At 39.9% G+C, this 21,357-nt stretch overlaps 1 protein-coding gene across 5 annotated transcripts in view; it reads left to right on the forward strand.

Moving 5' to 3' along the window:
* The window catches only part of arrb1.S (arrestin beta 1 S homeolog), an 88,474-nt gene that overhangs the window by 60,718 nt on the left and 6,399 nt on the right, over positions 1-21,357 (forward strand). For 3 of the 5 annotated variants that reach the window (XM_041583195.1, XM_041583194.1, XM_041583192.1), the window contains exons 4-13: positions 974-1,018; positions 4,312-4,508; positions 8,602-8,661; positions 9,663-9,730; positions 12,859-12,994; positions 13,440-13,524; positions 13,886-13,958; positions 15,941-16,081; positions 16,382-16,465; positions 20,793-20,816. In XM_041583195.1, the coding sequence (XP_041439129.1) occupies positions 974-1,018; positions 4,312-4,508; positions 8,602-8,661; positions 9,663-9,730; positions 12,859-12,994; positions 13,440-13,524; positions 13,886-13,958; positions 15,941-16,081; positions 16,382-16,465; positions 20,793-20,816 (913 nt within the window). 5 annotated transcript variants of the gene reach the window in all.

Raw genomic sequence — 21,357 nt, forward strand, 5'->3', positions numbered from 1 at the left:
TATGATTGAGGGAGATAATCCCGAAACGTGTTAGGTGTTCTACCAGCAGTCTGCTACAATAAAGCCTTTTTCCAGAAGTGCCGTCAAACAATTGAGTTTGTCTGTCTCAAGTCAAATTAAACTTTAAAATCGCAAAGCCTTTACTAAGAAATAACTTACCGAAGCTCCGCTTGCTGCTCTTCAGAAAAGGCGACACCCGACGATCCATTGCGCATCGCTCGAATTCTCCTCCCTTTCTATATCCTATAAGGAAGGCAGGGAGGAGAAATTGATCGCTTTCTGAAGTGGAGCGGGGGTTTCGGTAAGTTATTTTTTAACAAAGACTTTGCAGTTTTTAAAGTTTAATTTGTCTTCGTTTTTTTTTTTTCAATGTATACTAACGAATTTTTTTTAAAATGTTTTTTTGTATCCCTTAATATCTTGTAATTAAAACACAATAAATAATGAATGTACATTACAAAAGTGCTTAGACTAACCCCTCATTCATTTTACATTCACTGATTTTAAAGGTTTACTTATCCTTTCATCTATTCAGAAACGACTTCCCAGGACAGCTGTTATACGGCATGTTCTGCAGCAGCACACAGGCTAACTAAGCCAGGCAGCAAGAAGATTCTATAAGTCTTCTTCCTTAGCTCACCTGTTATGTGCACATACACTGCATGACGTCTGACTTACATGAATGCTGCATGGCTGTGTAGAAGCCAGTACAGCCGACACCGTGCATCTGAATTGATTACCAGTTGGCAGGCCACAATAGGGTTTTTTTTAAATAGAAATCCGACCCTTTAACTGGAGGCCATGGATTTTGTAGAGCAGCAATGATTTGATTGTAACCCTGCAGCACTGGGGTTTCTATGTTGTCCTCTTTATAGGAATGATCTGTTTCCCAGCACAGACTGGGGCGGCCTATCGACTTCAGAAATGGAAGAGCACGAAGCTGATATTTCCCTCTGTTTTCCTTTCTTTCTAGATGGGGTGGTGTTGGTGGACCCCGAGTATCTGAAAGAACGTAAAGGTAAAGTGTGAGACAGTTGGCACATTGGATGTCAGGGGTCAATCAGGTTCTGGGTTAAAAGGGAGTGTTCCCCTTTAAATGAACTGTTAGTATGACGTAGAGAGGGATATTCTGAGACAATTTGCAATTGGTTTTCATTTTTTTATTATTTGTGGTTTTTGACTTATTTAGCTTTTTATTCTGCAGCTCTCCAGTTTGCAGTTTCAGCCATCTTGTCGTTATGGTCCAAATTCCCCTAGCAACCATGCACTGATTTGAATAAGAGACTGGAATATGAATAGGAGAGGCCTACATAGAAAGATGAGTAATAACAATACATTTGTAGCTTTATTTGTTTTTTAGATGGGGTCAGTGACCCCCATTTAAAGCTGGAAAGAGTCAGAAGAAAAAGGCAAATAATTGAAAAAGTAAATAATGAAGACCAGTTGAAAGGTTGCTTAGAATTAGCCATTCTATAACACACTAAAGGGCAGATTTATCAAGGGTCGAATTTCGAAGTTGAAAATACCTCGAAATTCGACCATCGAATTGAATTACTTCGACTTCGAATATTGAAGTCAAAGTTTTTTTCATTGAATTTGGCCATTTGCGGTCGAAGTAAAATCGTTCGATCGAGCGATTAAATCCTTCAAATCGAACGATTCAAAGGATTTCAGCGGTCAATCGAACGTTTTTTCTTCGACTTAAAAAAACGTAGAAAACTGCTCTAGAAGCTCCCCATAGGCTAACATAGCACTTCGGCGGGTTTAATTTGGCGAAGTATTGAAGTCAAAGTTTTTTTAAAGAGACAGTACTTCGATTATCGAATGGTCGAATATTCAAACTATTTTACTTCGAAGTATGAAAAAAAATTACTTCGAATTTTTTTACTTCGAAAATTCCCTCGAATTCACTTCGACCCTTGATAAATCTGCCCCTAAATGTTAACTTAAAGGTGGACCACCCCTTTAACTAAGAGATTATCCTCAGTTCAGGCAGCTGGCAGTTTACTGGGATCATTCTGGCAGTTTCCCAGCAGCGCCGGCAGCCTCATAAACGGTGCAGAACACAAGGAAAATATTTGGTTTATTGTGTTGAATTATAAAACATTATTTCGAGATTATTGCGCTATATTTAGCCACCGGTTACTGGAATATTCCAACTCGGGGGTAACGACCTCTGTTCATCGGAAAGTCTGGGGGCAGAAGGATTTCTTCTGTAAACTCAAATGACAAGTGAGAAAGAAAGGAACACACTTAAAGGGACACAGTCACCAAAACACAAAGATCTTCCTAATATGACTGCCTTGATTTTCCTTTCTGGGAGAAGAACAGCAGCCCTTGCTTAATTGATAGTGTAGGTTATAAATATACACTCCGGGTCAGAGCAATCGTCTCACAGGGCGAAGGGAGGTTTACTTACCCTTTAGCTGTAAAGCACTGTGATTGGAGAGGGATCAAAGGGGCGGGATAAAAGCTATTTAATATAAACTATATTGGGAATCAAAGGATTTGTGGATTTGAACCCTTAGGAGGTAACAGGAAAGGCTCAAATACCCCAACCCAAAAACCTCTTAATTATGCAATTTTAATAGGGGTCATTCACCGTTGAGTTAACTGTTAGTAGGATGTAGAGAGGGATATCCTGAGACAATTTGCAATTGGTTTTCATTTTTTATTATTTAAGTTTTTCGAGTTATTGAGCTTTTTATTCAGCAGCTCAATCTGCAATGTCAGACATCTGGTTTCTAGGGTCCAAATTCCCCTAGTAACCATGCACTGATTTGAATAAGAGACTGGAATATGAATAGGAGAGGCCTGAATAGAAAGATGAGTAATAAAAAGTAACAATAACAATACATTTGTGGCCTTACAGAGCATTTGTTTTTTAGATGGGGTCAGCGACCCCCATTTGAAAACTGGGAAGAGAGAGAAGACTCAGACCAGAATTTTGTCAAACTTCAATTTCTTGACATGTATCTGTTCACTAGCTAAAAGTCAACAAACTTCCGTAGAACTTAATCAAAAGTGTATTTTCAAAAATATGCAGACGAAGGGGCACATTTACTAAGCTCGAGTGAAGGATCGAATGAAAAAAACGTTGAATTTCAAAGTATTTTTTTTTTTTAATAGGCTACTACAACCTTCGACTTTGATTCAAACTAAAAATCGTTCGACTATTCGATAATCGAAGTACTGTCTCTTTAAAAAATAATTCGACTTCATACTTCACCACTTTAAACCTACCGAGGTGCAATGCTAGCCTATGGGGACCTTTCCCTGCACTTTTCTAAGTTTTTTTTGATCGAATAAAAATCCTTTGATCGAACGTTTTTTATTCGATCAATCGTAATGTTTGCGCTAAAATCCTTCGAATCCGATATTTGAATTCGAAGGATTTTACTTCGAGGGTTTATTAACCCTTGAAAATCGACCCTTGATAAATGTGCCTCCCCGTGTAAGTGAGTAGTAGAATAGTCAGATGTTTATTGGCGACTTTATGGGAAATCGTGAAAACACAGCCTTTGAGTTCATCTGAATTTTTTTGAAATCCAAAAAAAACTCGAGGAAAATGTTAATTTTAGTTTTAGGTGAGCAACATTGTCTTTCTTCTTTTTAGCCTTCCTAACGTCATCCCCCTACTTTGTCTAAAATGTTAATTTTACTAAACCTGCCTCTGTTAAATTGAGAAGTGAGGACACAATGGGGCTCATTTATCAACACTCGGCAAATTTGCCCATGGGCAGTAACCTATAGCAACCAATCAGTGATTAGCTTTTTAAAGCCAGCTGCAAGTAGAACAATGAATGCAGCCATTTGATTGGTTGCCATGGGTTACTACCCTTGGGCAAATTTGCCCAGTGTTGATAAATTAGCTTTGAGTTTGACAAAATTCTGATCTGAGTCTTCTCTCTCTTTCCAGTTTTCAAATGGGGGTCACTGACCCCATCTATAAATGACCCCCAGTATGTTTTCCTGGGGCACAACAAAAAAGGGGATAGAGGGAACCCCTATCAACACTATTCAGGCGCCATTGACATTAACGCCGGCGTCAAAATTGATGCGAGCGACTTTTTTTCGCGCCCAGAATTGACGCTGGCATCAGTTTTTTCGACATTTCAGAATTTCTCGGCGAATCAAAATGGAAGAAATTTGCCCATCACTGATCCTCGTTCCATGTGCCTTATAAATAATCCGTGTGAGACAATTTCCGAATCGGCCCCTATAGTCGTTATTATCTCGGCCTCTGTTTCAAGCAAAGTCATTTTTTTCGGTTGGTCATTTTACTTATCTGTTGTCCTTTCCTCCCCGTAGTATTCGTGACATTGACCTGTGCGTTTCGCTACGGCCGTGAGGATCTGGACGTTCTGGGCTTGACATTTCGTAAGGACCTTTTTGTGGCCAACATCCAAGCCTTCCCACCCGTTCCAGAAGAGAAGAAACCCCTAACGAGGCTACAGGAACGTCTCATTAAAAAGCTCGGAGAACACGCCTACCCATTCACCTTTGAGGTAACCAACATTCTCTTTCTTCTTCTTAGACCTCCGAACGTCATCCTCCTACTTTGCCTTTATACTCTATTTCCAGCCATTTGAAGAGTGTTACCCATTGAATTTTACCCCAAAAAAACTCTGAAGGTTCTGTAAGAGTGAAAGCAAATAAACGTGAAATAAAAATAGAGGATTTGGGTCTATCTGCCTATTAAATTCTGTATTTAGATTCTTAAAATTGCTTTATATTGATCCCATTTGTTAGAGCTCTTTAAATTCTGTATTTAGGTTCTTAAAATTGTGTGTTAGAGCTCCTTAAATTCTGTATTTAAGTCCTTAAATGGCTTTATGTTTATCCACTGTATGGTAAAGCTCCTCAAATCCTGTACTGGTATGGGACCTGTTATCCAGAGTGCTCGGGACCTGGGGTTTTCCGGATAACGGATCTTTCCGTAATTTGGGTCTTCATGCCTTATTTCTACTAGAAATTCGTTTAACCATTAAATAAAGCCAATAGGCTTGTTCTGCTTCCAATAAGGATTAATTATATCTTAGTTTGGATCAAATACTAGCGACTGTTTTATTATTACACAGAAAAAGGAAATCATTTTTAAAAATTTGGATTATTTGGATAAAATGCGGTCTATGGGAGACAGCCATTCCATAATTCAGAGCTTTCTGGATATCGGGTTTCCATATAATGGATCCTATACCTGTATTTAGTTTTTTAAAATTGTTTTATAGTTATCCCCTGTGTGTTAGAGCGCCTTAAATTCTGTATGTAGGTTCTTAAAATGGCCTTATAGTTATCCCCTTGTGTTAGAGCTCCTTAAATGATGTATTTAGTAGGGATGCACCGACTCCACTATTTTGAATTAGGCTGAATCATCAAATCCTTTGTCAAAGATTTGGCCGAATACCAAACCGAATCAATTTAGGGGTGGGAAGGTGGAAACATTTTTTACTTCCTTGTTTTGTGACAGTCACGCGATTTCCCTCCCGCCCCTAATTTGCATATGCAAATTAAGATTCGGATTCGGTTCGGCAGGGAAGAAGGATTCAGCTGAATCCCGAACCAAATCCTGGATTCGGTGCATCCCTAGTATTTAAATTCTTAAAATTAATTATATTTATCCCCTGTGTGTTAGAGCTCATAAATTCTGTATTTAGGTTCTTAAAATTGCTTTATATGTATCCCATGTGTGTTAGAGCTCCTTAAATTCTAAATTTAGGTTCTTAAAATTGATTACATTTAGCCCCTGTGTGTTAGAGTTCCGTAATTCTAAATTTAGGTTCTTAAAATTGATTACATTTAGCCCCTGTGTGTTAGAGCTCCTTAAATTCTTTATTTAGGTCCCTAAATTAGTTTTTTATTTATCCCCATTGTGTTAGAACTCCTTAAATGCTGTATTTGGGTTCATACAATTGCTTTATATTTATCCCCTGTGTGTTAGAGTTCCTTTACCGAGTTAGTCCCCAGCACATCTCAGTTTCTACTTTCTGGTAAATGAAGTCCAACCTCAGGGTGTTTCTATTTCTTTTTTAATCTGTTACATTCCACAATATTTTTTAATGTTTTAATCACAACCCTTCTCTCTTTTATCTCTCTCCAAATTAAAATTTTCGAGAATGATCAACTGGGGAAGAAAAAAAATCTCAAAAATTGGAAGGAAAAAAAAATCAGCAGCTAAAACCCGGAAAGCTTTAGCACTAGAGAATCCGCTTGTGTAGGCGTTGTTCTGGAAATCCATTAGAGGGCACAGACTGTATCTTCAAAAATCGTCTTTTTTAGTGTAAACACAGTGGTAGAAACAAAATGCGGTGGGTGTCCTGGACTTGCGCGTTTCTTGCCGAAAATCTCGGCACTTTCTCAGAGACACCGCAACCGGATGAGCTGATGTGGTCGGTCCGCATCATATTATTTCGCTGTTAAAACCTGGAAAGCTTCAACTATTTTTAAAAGTTTTTCTCTGCGACTTTCCAATTCAAATTGTTTTTGTAAATATGCTAGCAATCAAAGAAAAAAAATCACAGTTTCAAGAAAATAAAGGATTTTTTTTTCCGTGATGGACTCTATGGAAAATCCTTTCAGTCTTCCCAATATTGTTTGTTATTTTGAGAATAACTGATCTTCTGAGTTGCACAAAGTTGTCTTCTAAGAACTTTTTGCAGTTTAAGCTACTGTTTTTTTGTGATATTAGCAGTTTTAAAACTGCTAATGTAAAGAATTTGAAACAACAGCACCATCTTCTGCTCAAACTGAATTTTTTGCGGAAAAAGTTCAAAGTCTTGGGCTCTGCTTGAAATTACTGTTTGTTGCCCACAAACTTCCTTTTTTTATGCAACATCACAAGATTCCCCCCCCCAGGAAATGATTTCTATGAATTCATGACATAACGCAGCAAATTTATCAAGGGTCAGATTTCGAAGTAATGGGCGTTTTTTTGAACTCCCATAACATCGAAATTCAAATTAAAAAAGACTAATCAAAATTTATCAAAAAATCAAGAGATAAATTTCGATATTCAAAATTTCAAATTTTTTTCAAATTCTAATCGAATTTGGACTATTCCCTAGTCGAAGTACACAAAAATTAGCTCGAAATTCTAATTTTCAGTAAAACTTCTCACCATTTTTAACAGAAGTCCATACAGCACCATAATCTGCAGCAGTTTGTGACCTTCATCTTTCTCTTTCTTCCGAGCTAATTTTTGTGTACTTCGACTAGGGAATAGTCCAAATTCGATTAGAATTTGAATTTTTTTTGAATATTTATCATGTACTGTCTCTTTAAAAATTCAACTTCAACCATGCGCCATCTACAACCTTTAGCCTATTGGGGACCCCCTAGAACCTATTTGGAATCAAATTTGGTCGAATGCGCAATTCGTCCGATTCAAATTTGATCAAAAACGGACCTATTCGGCCAAAAAACAAAACTTTAATTTTTGGAAAAATATTGAAATTAAATTGAATTTCGAAGTTATGGGAGTTCAAAAAAACACCCATTACTTCGAAATTTGACCCTTGATAAATTTGCTGCGTTATAACATAGGCATTGAGTAGTTTGTGACCTTCATCTTTCTCTTTCTGTTAATAACATTGAGAAGCTTTTGTGGTTGTTCTGTAAGAAACTCTTGAGGAACACCGTGAAAAGCAGAAAAGTCACCAAAAACAAAATAAAAATTCTATAAAAAAATTGTCCTCTAATGCTGCCGCTATTGAATGTATCAGGCTATAGAAAAGCTGATGGAGAGAAGCGGCAATTTGGAAATAAAAGAATTTATTGTGTCGAGGTTGACAACTGTAAATTGGATTTTTTTGTTATTGTTTGGAGACATAGTGAGGCGGCACAATATAGAACCCAGAACCAGATAGAAATGGTTTCACAATTGCACAGAGAACTATTTTATGGGGAAAAATTTTATGGCGAAAACGAGAAATAGATTAAGCTGGATATATATAATAAAGTATATTATAGAACAGCAGCAAAGTCTAGGTAGTTTTACTCAAGTCTTTCATGTGATTCCAACCACACATAGATACCATCAAAAAAACGATTTTGTTGATCGATACATCTCAAGAATTTGACAATTCGGTTAGAAAAAAAATGTGTATTTGTATATTTTCCAGGAGTTTTATTTTTGCTTGCATGGGATGATGGGAAATCGGAGTCTTGAGAAAAAAAGGAATTTCTAGGCTGAGTGTCGTATTAATTGGACAGTGGATAGAGAGGAGAATGTGGGTTGGGAAGGAGAAGGTAATTATAGAAAATGACGGGAAGGAGAGAAGAGAGACAAATGGATTGAGAAACAAACTTTCTGGCACAAGAGAGACAGTTGGAGGGAAATGATGAAATTAGACCATATTGGTCCTAGGAATGAACTTTGTCTCTCAAGATCTCCGGTTTAAAAAATGTTGTCTTCTTGTAATTGCCATTGTCTACAGTCAAATACTGTATATTGCACTGATGGATATTACATGGGATATTGTGGTGATTCTTTGAGTTTTGGCATCTGTTAAAGGTCAATGACATGTTGAGCCCACTCATGCCTATGCTGGACTGTTGGTGGCCCATTCAAGAGAAAATCATTCTAATATTTGTTTTCAACAGATCCCTCCAAACCTGCCCTGTTCAGTCACACTTCAGCCTGGCCCAGAAGACACTGGCAAGGTAAGTTGTTCTCAATGGTTGAACATTGGTAATAATTAATAACAGAATACTCCATCCATCACTAAAAATACTATGGAAGCTGCAGAAAGCTGCTGTACGTAATGTGGCCAATAGTAGAGGAGTTTTACCAGCCAATCTTTTGCTTGCATACAGTCCATCTCCCACCAGCAGCCAATCCACTGCTTGCTCAAAGTCCATCTCCAACCAGCAGCCAATCCACTGCTTGCTTACAGTTCATCTCCCACCAGCAGCCAATCCACTGCTTGCCTACAGTCCATCTCCCACCAGCAGCCAATCCACTGCTTGCCTACAGTCCATCTCCCACCAGCAGCCAATCCACTGCTTGCTTACAGTCCATCTCCCACCAGCAGCCAATCCACTGCTTGCTTACAGTCCATCTCCCCCCAGCAGCCAATCCACTGCTTGCCTTCAGCCCATATCCCACCAGCAGCCAATCCACTGCTTGCCTACTGTCGATCTCCCACCAGCAGCCAATCCACTGCTTGCCTATAGTCCATCTCCCACCAGCAGCCAATCTACTGCTTGTTTACAGTTCATCTCCCACCAGCAGCCAATCCACTGCTTGTCTACAGTCCATCTCCCACCAGCAGCCAATCTACTGCTTGCTTACAGTTCATCTCCCACCAGCAGCCAATCCACTGCTTGCCTACTGTCCATCTCCCACCAGCAGCCAATCCACTGCTTGCTTACAGTCCATCTCCCACCAGCAGCCAATCCACTGCTTGCCTACTGTCGATCTCCCACCAGCAGCCAATCCACTGCTTGCCTACTGTCCATCTCCCACCAGCAGCCAATCCACTGCTTGCCTACAGCCCATCTCCCATGTACAAACTATGTCTGAAGCTGTATTGTGACATGACTACACAAAAGGTCAAAGGGACACATCTCCTTGTGTAACACAATCGATTGGGGACTCATTTGGGCAGATGGGCACACACATGGTATTAGATGTTAGAGCTGATTTTCATGTCACTTTCCAGGCGTGTGGAGTGGACTACGAGGTGAAGGCTTTCTGTGCGGAAAATTTGGAGGAAAAAATTCATAAAAGGTCAGCAGAATATCTTTGTGTTTTGGTCAGTTGGATTATCCAATTTGCAGCTGTATATTCTCACTACTCCCTTGTCCTGATGACTGGTTGGGAATGGGAAGCACTGGTTTGTTCAGCTGGTGACGCCACTCTACTCTGGACAACTGACCACAACCTGGTGCCCTGGTCAAACACCAGCAATAAAAATATACCCTGAGATGAGCCCATGATCCACCCAGGTACACCCCCAGCCAACCACAATTCCAGCTTATCTCAATTCCAGTTTATCGCAACACCCCCAAACAATCCCAGTGCCTATTTATCTTGATCCACTTGGCTTTGGCACATAGGCAACCTGGTGTTTATTTAGAATCATTACTAAGAAGGCATCAGTGGATAAACCTACTGTAGAGTCCTGGGCAGTGCTCCGATCCTCCATTGAAGCTCCACCCATTCTTTACCAGCTCCTCCTCCCATCACTCAAGCCCCGCCCTTTCACCCACACTGGGATTTTTTGGTCTGCACCCAGGAACAAAACGAAACTCCAGACTGAATATACTGTAGCTGGAATAGGAAGGCAGGTGTCCCCTACTTCTGGTCATAGAGCAGGAGACTAGGAGGTCCCTTTCCCATCAGGCCTTATATAAAGTGCTGATCAATGCTAATTCTGTAAGGGAATACAAGAATACTGAGGGATCCTGGAATTCTTTATCACTGGTAAGAGAAGAGGCGGATACGGATGAAATAAGAGCTGCAGGAATAATAAGTGAAGTGCTGTCCGGCTTCTGCTGCACAGTAAAGATTTCAGATGTTTAATAAGTCTATGGACAAGGGCTGAGTGCAAACCTCTTGTATGTTCTTCCATGAGATTAAAGTGAAGAGTAGAGAGGGAAGTTGAGGGTTAATAAAGGAGACAAAGTGCAAATAGAATTCTTTGCTGAGCGGCTTAATGGCTTAAGTGTTTTCCACTCCATCAACTTAAATCTGAGTTTGTCTGTTCCCTATGGTGTAGCTGCTGGTTATTGGTCGTTATTGCCGGATTCCAAGAGATACTGAGTAATATCTCAGCTTAGTTACACGGCCAGAGAATCACTTTGAGGTCCTGGAACCCCGGTAAAGTTCATCAACCTTGGAGGAAAGGGCAGCAGGTCTAGTAACCCATAGCAACCAATTAGATGCTTGCATGTGATGCACTTATTTGCTGTTTCCTAATCTTTGGGGAGTACCTCTCCCCCCCCAAACGGGTGTACAAATAAGAGCATAGAGGTCTATAGATAAGCACTAGTGGGGTCTGCTGGAGCTGTGAGTAGTTACAATAAGCTGCTTTTTGCCACCCCTTGTAAATGGCCACATGCTGCCGTCTGATACACGTGGTCTTCCTAGTGGCATAATGTGATTTGTTTTTTACCTGATTTTATTACCAAAACCCCATAGCTGGTTTGGCCTTTCTGTACTTCGCTGTTTCAGCTAAAGCTCTCTGATTGCAAAGCTGCTGTTTATCAGGTCCATTTTACACAGTGTTACCTTCTGTGATGACTTCGAGGGTTTGCTGACACTGTACTCACTCTGCTTTCAGGAAAATCATTTGCAGAGCTGGCAACATCCACATAACAAATTATTAATAAGGCAGTTTAACCACTGCAGCCAGTGTAGCGTTTGTGCACCATCTCCTGGTAGTCTGGGGAACTGCGGTGGATTTTCCCCATCCAACAACAGATAGCTAGAATCTCAGCTGCCATAAAGCAGGACAGGACTGCTGCTTACAATGGGATCAGATAGGATCTGTGCAGCCACTGGGACAGAATGTTCTGTTATACAGATAGCTAGAATCTCAGCTGCCGTAAAGCAGGACAGGACTGCTGCTTACAATGGGGATCAGATAGGATCTGTGCAGCCACTGGGACAGAATGTTCTGTTATACAGATAGCTAGAATCTCAGCTGCCATAAAGCAGGACAGGACTGTTGCTTACAATGGGGATAAGATAGGATCTGTGCAGCCACTGGGACAGAATGTTCTGTTATACAGATAGCTAGAATCTCAGCTGCCATAAAGCAGGACAGGACTGCTGCTTACAATGGGGATCAGATAGGATCTGTGCAGCCACTGGGACAGAATGTTCTGTTATACAGATAGCTAGAATCTCAGCTGCCATAAAGCAGGACAGGAGTGCTGCTTACAATGGGGATCAGATAGGATCTGTGCAGCCACTGGGACAGAATGTTCTGTTATACAGATAGCTAGAATCTCAGCTGCCATAAAGCAGGACAGGACCGCTGCTTACAATGGGGATCAGATAGGATCTGTGCAGCCACTGGGACAGAATGTTCTGTTATACAGATAGCTAGAATCTCAGCTGCCATAAAGCAGGACAGGACTGCTGCTTACAATGGGGATCAGATAGGATCTGTGCAGCCACTGGGACAGAATGTTCTGTTATACAGATAGCTAGAATCTCAGCTGCCATAAAGCAGGACAGGACTGCTGCTTACAATGGGGATCAGATAGGATCTGTGCAGCCACTGGGACAGAATGTTCTGTTATACAGATAGCTAGACTCTCAGCTGCCATAAAGCAGGACAGGACTGCTGCTTACAATGGGGATCAGATAGGATCTGTGCAGCCACTGGGACAGAATGTTCTGTTATACAGATAGCTAGAATCTCAGCTGCCATAAAGCAGGACAGGACTACTGCTTACAATGGGGATCAGATAGGATCTGTGCAGCCACTGGGACAGAATGTTCTGTTATACAGATAGCTAGAATCTCAGCTGCCATAAAGCAGGGCAGGACTGCTGCTTACAATGGGGAAATACAGTACATTCCCATATATAGCCACAAATGCAACTGTTTAAAAACCTTAGTAAACCAATTTTCTCCACTCTACCAAACATTTACCAAAACTACCAAACTATCAAATTCCCATCAGTTCCTGTCCCAGTGAGCTTACATTCTAATGTCCCTATCACATTCCCATCAGTCCCTTTCCCAGTGAGCTTACAGTCTACAGTCCCTATCACATTCCCATCAGTACCTGCCCCTGGAAATCCACAGTAGCTACAAAGTCTATTTAGCTCTTACTGGAATACGGTATCAGAGAGGAAACCTGTACTGCCATGTTTTCAAGACTATATTCAATTTCCTTTCAGGAATTCAGTGCGTTTGGTAATCAGAAAGGTTCAATATGCTCCGGAGAGACCTGGGCCGCAGCCAATGGCCGAGACCACAAGACAGTTCCTTATGTCTGACAAACCATTACACCTGGAAGCCTCCCTTGATAAAGAGGTACATGAACTCAACCCTTCTCACATGTGATTACTCTATGGTTTGGACATTACAACATTTGTTCCGAATTTCCCTGAAAACCACACAGAAAGCGTCTTTATTATAGTGCTCAGCTCTTATAATGACCTTATCATTAAAATAGTATTTCATCCTCCTGCAGATCATTTCTCTATAATGGAGGCCACAGAGAACCAATGCTTAAATAATGGAATTAATTTTACAATTTATATATATATATATTGTATGACTGAAGTGTTACAGAATTATTAATATGGTCATTTCATCTTCTTACATAATATGTTATTTAACAATAATGATAATACTCCTTGTGGTTATTTTGGGTTAGCACCAATATTCTCGGATTACTATGTAGAAATAGATGGTATATCTCTCTGTGTTCATACAAAGGGCTCAATCATTAACGTCGATCCTAAATCTTTCGCAGATCTATTATCACGGTGAACCCATCAATGTCAATGTTCATGTTACAAACAACACAAACAAGACTGTGAAAAAAATTAAAATTTCAGGTAAGTTTGCCCAAAGTCACCATTATCCACTATAAACAGAAGAAGAAGTGTCAATGGTTTGGAGTGGGAGGTTGTACTTAGTCTCTGAATTGTTTCCCTTGACCGTACAATGTATAAATCACCATCTCTGCACAAGGGCATTGGCTCACAATTTGTTTTCATTCCCACTTCGCCTGCCACCCGTTGTTTGGTTACATTGTTCCCTTGTTGTACCACAATATCTATAATTAATCTTGCATGGGTTGTATCATTTTCCTGCCACCATTTTATTGTAGCCAGGACTTATGATCAATACCTGGAAGCTCATTGACTACAAGGGAATCATTTAAGCTGTAGATTCACATGTTGAGTTTCTCCACAGTTCGCCAGTATGCTGATATTTGCCTCTTCAACACTGCCCAGTACAAGTGTCCTGTAGCTGTAGAAGAAGCTGAGTAAGTAAACTGTACCACCCAGAAAGGAAGGTACCACTGGGAAATGTTTGTTCTTGAAGGCACATTAAGTCACCCAGGTTCAATATGTCACAGACAGAGAGCACCCCAGTAAATGGTTATGTACAAACTACAACCGTAGGCTTGCAAACCAGCTTTGAGTAAACAGATACAACCATAGTTTCCCCAAGGAATTCACTGCTGTTGTATACAACAGAGAAAGCAGCTTAGTACATGGTTGCAGTTACCTATAAGGAATTGCCCAAGATATCAACTCTGGCTACAGTTGAACATACTTGTTGAACCAAGAGTTCATTAGATTAAATTAACAGAGGCCTCATGAGTGTTCATGGAGACAGGGCCTCTGAAGAAAGGGCATGTAGAAGAGACATTTGTGAAGAGGATATGTAGAGTAGATATGCAGAAAAGACATTTGTAGAAGGGATATATATATAGGAGAGCAGACATTTGAAGAGGGACATAGTTAGGAGATCATTTGGATAGGGGACCTTTGAAGAGACATGTAGAGGAAATGTTGAAAGATTTCAGAATGGACTTGTAGGTAAAAGATGCAGAGAAGACATTTGTGAAGGGGACCTGTAGAGAAGACATTTGTAGAGTGGTCATGTATAGGTGATATTCAAATAAGACATTTGGCGAGGGACGTGGAGAGGGGACATGCAGAGAAGGAGGCATTTTAAGGGGAGGGATATGTTAAGGAGATGTGCAGAGGGGACATTTGTAGAAGAGACCTGTAGAAGAGATATATAGAGCAGATATTTGATAAGGGAACATGTAGAGGATATGTTATGCAGATGGGACTTTGTAGGTGAAAGAAGACATTTGTGGAGTGGACAAGTAGAGGAGACATTTGAAGAGGGACATATTTAGATGTACATCATTTGGACAGGGGACCTTGGAAGACATGTAGAGGAAATGTTCAGAGGTGACTTGTAGGTGAAACATGCAGAGAAGACATTTGTGGAGGGGACATGTAGAGGCGACATGTATAGGAGATATTCAAAGAAGACATTTGGGCACATGGAGTGGGGACATGTAGAGGAAATGTTCAAAGACTGCAGGGTGACTTGACTAGATGAGACCTGCAGAGAAGACATTTTTGCAGGGGACATGTAGAGGAGACAGTTATAGGAGGGATATGTTAAGGAGATGTGCAGAGGGGACATTTGTAGAAGGGACCTGTGGAAGAGATATATAGAGTAGATATTTGATAAAGGAACATGTAGAGGATATGTTCAAAGACTAAAGAGGGGACTTTGTAGATGAGATATACAGAGAAGACATTTGTGGAATGGACAAGTAGAGACATTTGTAGAGGGAATATATTAAGGTGACGTGTAGAGAGGACATTTGTATTGAGGACATTAAGTGTAGATGTGCAGAGAAGATATTTGTAGCGAGCGCAGACATTTGTAGAGGGGACATGTAAAGTACATGAACCATTTGAGAGTGGTCATATAGAGGAGACATGCAGAGAAGATGTTTGTAAAAGTGGCATGTAGCAAAGACTAGAGGAAACATTTGGAGGGGACATGTAGAGGAGATGTGCAAAGGGATATTTGGAGGGGATGAAGGAGACATTAGTGGAGGGAACATGAAAGGAGACATGCGCATGAGACATTTTCAAAGGGGACATGTAGAGGAGACATTTAAGGGGGGACAATTAGAGGAGACATTTGTAGAGAAGAGGAGAGGCATGTACTGGAGGTGAAGAGGAGTTGTTTGTAGACGGGATATGTGATGTGGAGACAAGCAGCTAAACTCTGCACTGAATTTTCAAGAAAGAAAAGTAATCTAGACTGGACCATGGATGTTAGCACTATACTGGGACCCCAGAACTACTGCATTACTTTAACATTTATATATGTATTTATTTAGATGACTCATCATTATGTATCTTTATAACATTTAACACTTGCTGAATTTGGCTGTAAGAATTGCATTTTCTCATTCTCTGATTCCAGTAATGATGTTGTTGCTCCAAGCTCCACGTTCTGCAAAGTCTACACGCTGACGCCATTCCTCGCCAATAACCGGGAGAAGCGAGGCCTGGCCTTAGATGGGAAGCTGAAGCATGAAGATACTAATCTGGCTTCCAGCACACTGTGAGGCATCTTCTCCATTCTGTGCCACAAATGTGCTCCATAGCTTCTTATTTTACAATATATCGTGTGGACGTGTAACACACTTCAGTGATGTTGTAGTTGAAGGTTAAACAAAAGCTGAAGGAAACAATGTTGAACAACACTCATTCTTATCTATTCAATAGGACCATAGCTTCCCTGAATTACTTGTGGCTTTAACCTTTATAAGCTTTTTTTGTAGCATTTTATCAAAAGCATTTTATCTTAATATCATTCAGTTATTTCTGAAAACATTTGAAACCATTGTCTTGTCTCCCCAAGGTTAAGAGATGGAGCCAACAAAGAGATTCTGGGCATCATTGTCTCATATAAAGTCAAAGTCAAACTGGTTGTTTCTCGAGGAGGGTACGTTTTTATAGAATATTGATATTGTTTTATAATATTCTGGGTGAAAATATATTGTTATGAAATTACAGTGTAATGTTAAAGGGGGGGGGGTTGATAGTCTGAAACATTAGGCTGAAACATTAAAGGGCAAATCTGTGACTAGCGACTGGATATAGAACTATTGTTTCCAGGTCTATTGTTTAAGTTCATTATGGTCTTAAATACAATATGAAATAATGTTGTATTGTCTACTTAAAGGGATACTGCCATGGGAATTTTTTTTTTTTTTCAAAATGAATCAGTTACATGACTGGGGGCAGCTGGGAAATTGACAAAATGTCTAGCCCCATGTCAGATTTCAAATTGAATATAAAAAAATCTGTTTGCTCTTTTGAGAAATGGATTTCAGTGCAGAATTCTGCTGGAGCAGCACTATTAACTGATTCATTTTGAAAAATTTTTTTTTTCCCATGACAGTATCCCTTTAATGATAATATTGGGGCCACACAGATGTTGAATTCTCCCAGGTTGGGACAATGTGATGGAACTAGCTCAGCGAGGATCACGGTACTAAATCTAGGTAATCTAGTCAAGGACTACATGACATGAATGGTATGAGCTGGGAAGGGCGTCTGTGATGTCACTAATACTAATGATGTCATGGAACAACAAGAATCACAAGGATTAATCATTAGTCTGTTTATGGACATTTCTGTTGTCCCTGATTGACACTGAGGGGCAGATTTATCAAGGGTCGAATTTTGAAGTAAAATATACGTTGAAATTTGACCATCGAATTAAAATACTTCGACTTGAATATCGAAGTCGAAGGATTTTTCACCGAATTTGGCCATCGAACGATCAAAGTAAAATCGGTCGATCGAACGGTTAAATCGTTTGAATCGAACGATTCTAATGATTTTAGCGTACGATCGAACGATTTTACTTTGATGTGTGAAGACATAGAAAAATGCATAGGCTAACATAGCACTTCGGTAGGTTTAATTTGGCGAACTATTGAAGTCGAAGTTTTTTTAAAGAGACAGTACTTCGATTATCGAATATTCTAATTTCGACCGATTTTGCTTTGAATCGAATTCGAAGTCGACCATCCTATTCGATGATCAAAGAATCCATCTTTTACTTTGAAAATTCCCTCGAATTCACTTCGACCCTTGATAAATCTGCCCCTGAGTGTTCCTATGTGACAAAACTATCTATCATTCCTGTAGCCAAATAAGGACCTTGTAGGGCACTTTTGAAGACTTAATGGTGGTCTTTAAATTGCTTGAATGTTTCCTGATTGGCCTCAACCTAAGGCACAGTAGAAGTAGGACTCTTATCAGTATTCAAAAATAATGTTGTCTAGGGCAAGTGTCTAGTGTCATCCAACGTTTGAACCTCTATATGTTATATGTAACCATCATGCTTATTATTATTCTTAAAGGGATACTGTCATGGGAAAAAAATTTTTTCCCAAAATGATTCAGTTAATAGTGCTGCTCCAGCAGAATTCTGCACTGAAATCCATTTCTCAAAAGAGCAAACAGATTTTTTTATATTCAATTTTGAAATCTGACATGGGGCTAGACATATTGTCAATTTCCCAGCTGCCCCCAGTCATGTGACTTGTGCTCTGATAAACTTCAATCACTCTTTACTGCTGTACTGCAAGTTGGAGTGATATCACCCCCTCCCTTTCCCCCCCCAGCAGCCAAACAAAAGAACAATGGGAAGGTAACCAGATAGCAGCTCCCTAACACAAGATAACAGCTGCCTGGTAGATCTAAGAACAACACTCAATAGAAAAAACCCATGTCTCACTGAGACACATTCAGTTGCATTGAGAAGGGAAAACAGCAGCCTGCCAGAAAGCATTTCTCTCCTAAAGTGCAGGCACAAGTCACATGACCATGGGCAGCTGGGAAATTGACAAAATGTCTAGCCCCATGTCAGATTTCAAAATTGAATATAAAAAAATCTGTTTGCTCTTTTGAGAAATGGATTTCAGTGCAGAATTCTGCTGGAGTAGCACTGTTAACTGATGTGTTTTGAAAAAAACATGTTTTCCGATGACATGATCCCTTTAAGACAAAGTCCCAGAAATCTTCAGTGACTGTTCATAAATATGATTCTACCACCCTGGAGTTATGCTTTATGATAGTATAGATTTTGTCCTCCCCTCCCCCCCGAGCTCCAGGTGATATTGAGTTGGCAGTTTCCCCCTCTCTGTAACATCATCTGTTGGGTAAGGTGCATAGATAAGCAAACTGCATATGAGGATTACTTACCCTTGGAAGTCTAACATGCGCTGAGTTGCATTGAGTTGCACTGAGCTGACATACATAAGAGAGGGTCTAGAGGGTCTGGTATAAATATTCACAGTTGATGCTGTGGGGAATCAGCATGAAATGTAGCAGCCCTATGATTAAGGTATATCTATGTATGGTCATTGGCAATGTATATCAGAAAAAATATATATATTTTTTAAATAAAGCAATATTCTGCTGTGGTTGGGGCATTTCCACTGACCTTAACTCCCTGGCACAAATATTTGGAAAATGGTGCCAACATGTGAGCTTTGTGTGATGACCTGACATGTAGAATGTAGTTGCATTTTGAATTCCTTCTTTGAGTGGCATGGCACTCTATTTTAAATCTGAAATAACATTTGTTTATTCATTCTTGCTGTAATGTGATTATTGGATATTATCGGGATCTACCAGTAGATCTTGAGCTGGTGAGTACAGCACAGCTGCCCAGAATTGTCACAAAAAGTTTCCCCGTCGGGTGCTTCCCATCATTTAAATGAAATGACTCAAGGATGGGTGTTATTTATTTGAATGAAACACTATCAGTGTTGTGCAGTGAAGTAACCTTGTCCATGGCAGTGTAACTCAAGGTGGGACACCCCAATGTCATAACTTCATTAAAAGTAATTCACAACTTAAGATGAAAAGTTTTTTTTCTTCTACATGCAGCTACATTCTACCAAAAAGAACTTTGGTACTTTAGTTTCGATAAACTATCATTAGGTAGTAGATTGTCATTATACAATGGTTATATTAAAAACCCAATAAAAAGTGGCAGCCTAATTGCCCCCTTGGTGGGTTTCTCATTTTCTAAAGCTGTGCATGCCAAGTATCAGGAGAACAATTTCCAAGCAGAATAATAAAGGATTTAATGGATCCCTAATGGGAAAAGAAAATATCTGCTGATAATTAGGATTAATTGACTCTTCAGATGGAGAGGTGCTGCTTGGCTCTTGTGTTCCATTAAAGTAAAAGCTCCTTTTATGTTCCATTTTCCGATCAGACAGTGAAAGAAATGTTTCCATGAAATCCATTTCCTCTCAATACAAAAAGTCCCGGGGAATTGGAGAGGCAGACGCTGATGGTACTTAGTCATTGTCATTTCCATGAGAGGTCGGAGCTTTACTGAGGCTTTGCTGAAGGTCAAAGGAAGTGAACTCCCTATTCATGGCGGCTACTTTGTGTTTATGTTCAAAATGCCACAAACTACTCCCTGAATCACAAGTGGAGCAGAGTGGATCAATATGTACCCTCTGTAATTGTGCTTGAGTTGAAGGCAAATATAACATGAAACATTACCATTTGGGCATATTTTGGTGAATGATGACCTACATTAATCAATATAAGGACACAGCCTACTGTGTGCCCAGAACATTCCTTCTCTGTATATTTGTAAATCTACACATGTGTAGGAGCTGTCATATCGTGCCCTATAGAAAGTACTTGGTGGTGTGATTCTTTGGAATAGAATTGGCTTATTTATATTGGCAACCTGGAACAACTTCAGGGGGTAAGGGGGGTACGCAGTTTGGGGCCCAGAGATGGAAAATTTGTGGGTTGGGAGGTACAAGGCTTGTAGGCTTTATTAAGAAGGGCCAGGTGGATCTGGAGCATGACCAAGCATTTAAGGTTTTTTATTTTTTAATTGCAGACCCATTTAACTTGTTACTTCTATCCAGGGGGCTAATAATTTGGGCCCCTAGGGCAAGGGGGCCTTACATCTGTGACTAAATTGTACAGTATCCTATATGCTGCCAAATATCTCAAATAATGGTTTACTAAAGACTCCATGGTACTATTCTTGCAGTTGGGTAACCAAGTAGACCATTCATTGTAGACAAGGAAGTACCGTCACAATTGGACATGTTATATGAGCCTGTTCTGATTCTGATATTTTCTTGGGCCACAAGCAGGCATAAGGCTCATATCATAAATAACTAAATCTGGATCATGCATGCAAGCCAGTAGGCAGAGTGTTCAATACATGCACTAGCAGCTTGACTAATTCTCTAATCTACTTTAACCAATGCCAGCCTTTTGGGAGACCTTGCATCAAGGTAATGCTTAACTGTTTGCTAGCCATGCTCATGCATTACATTACATCCCATGCATGTGTCTTGAAACTCCAAGTCTTTCTTCACAGACCATCATAAACCTATTGGTCATTGACACAACACTGCTTTTCATTGTCATCCCAAAGAGTTTATTTTTTAGTAGGGTTGTCTTTAGGGTTTTCTCAGTAGGGTTTATATAACTTCAGTAGCTAGATGACACACAAATGACCAAGTCCAGGTTCTCATACTTCTACCTACAGAGATATCCCAAGCTTGATGGAAAGCATAATGGTACTTTTAGTTCTTTCTGTAGATTTTAACTGGGCATGAAGATCTTGGGTACAGCTTCAGCCTTTCAAAAACATGAATCTCCTACAACTTGGTTATGGTGCATTATCTTCTTCCAGGGGCTGAAGAAACCTGAGAATCAGGTTGTCATTCTTACCTCATGTCTGGGAAAGTTCTATATGGTTAAAGCATATTGAGGCAGCTTATGTTTAATAGTTAGCATACAGGTTGTAAAACTGATTTACTTATGACAGAG

This window comes from Xenopus laevis, chromosome 2S (genome assembly GCF_017654675.1).
Source record: "Xenopus laevis strain J_2021 chromosome 2S, Xenopus_laevis_v10.1, whole genome shotgun sequence".
In the NCBI taxonomy this organism is placed as follows: Eukaryota; Metazoa; Chordata; class Amphibia; order Anura; family Pipidae; genus Xenopus; species Xenopus laevis.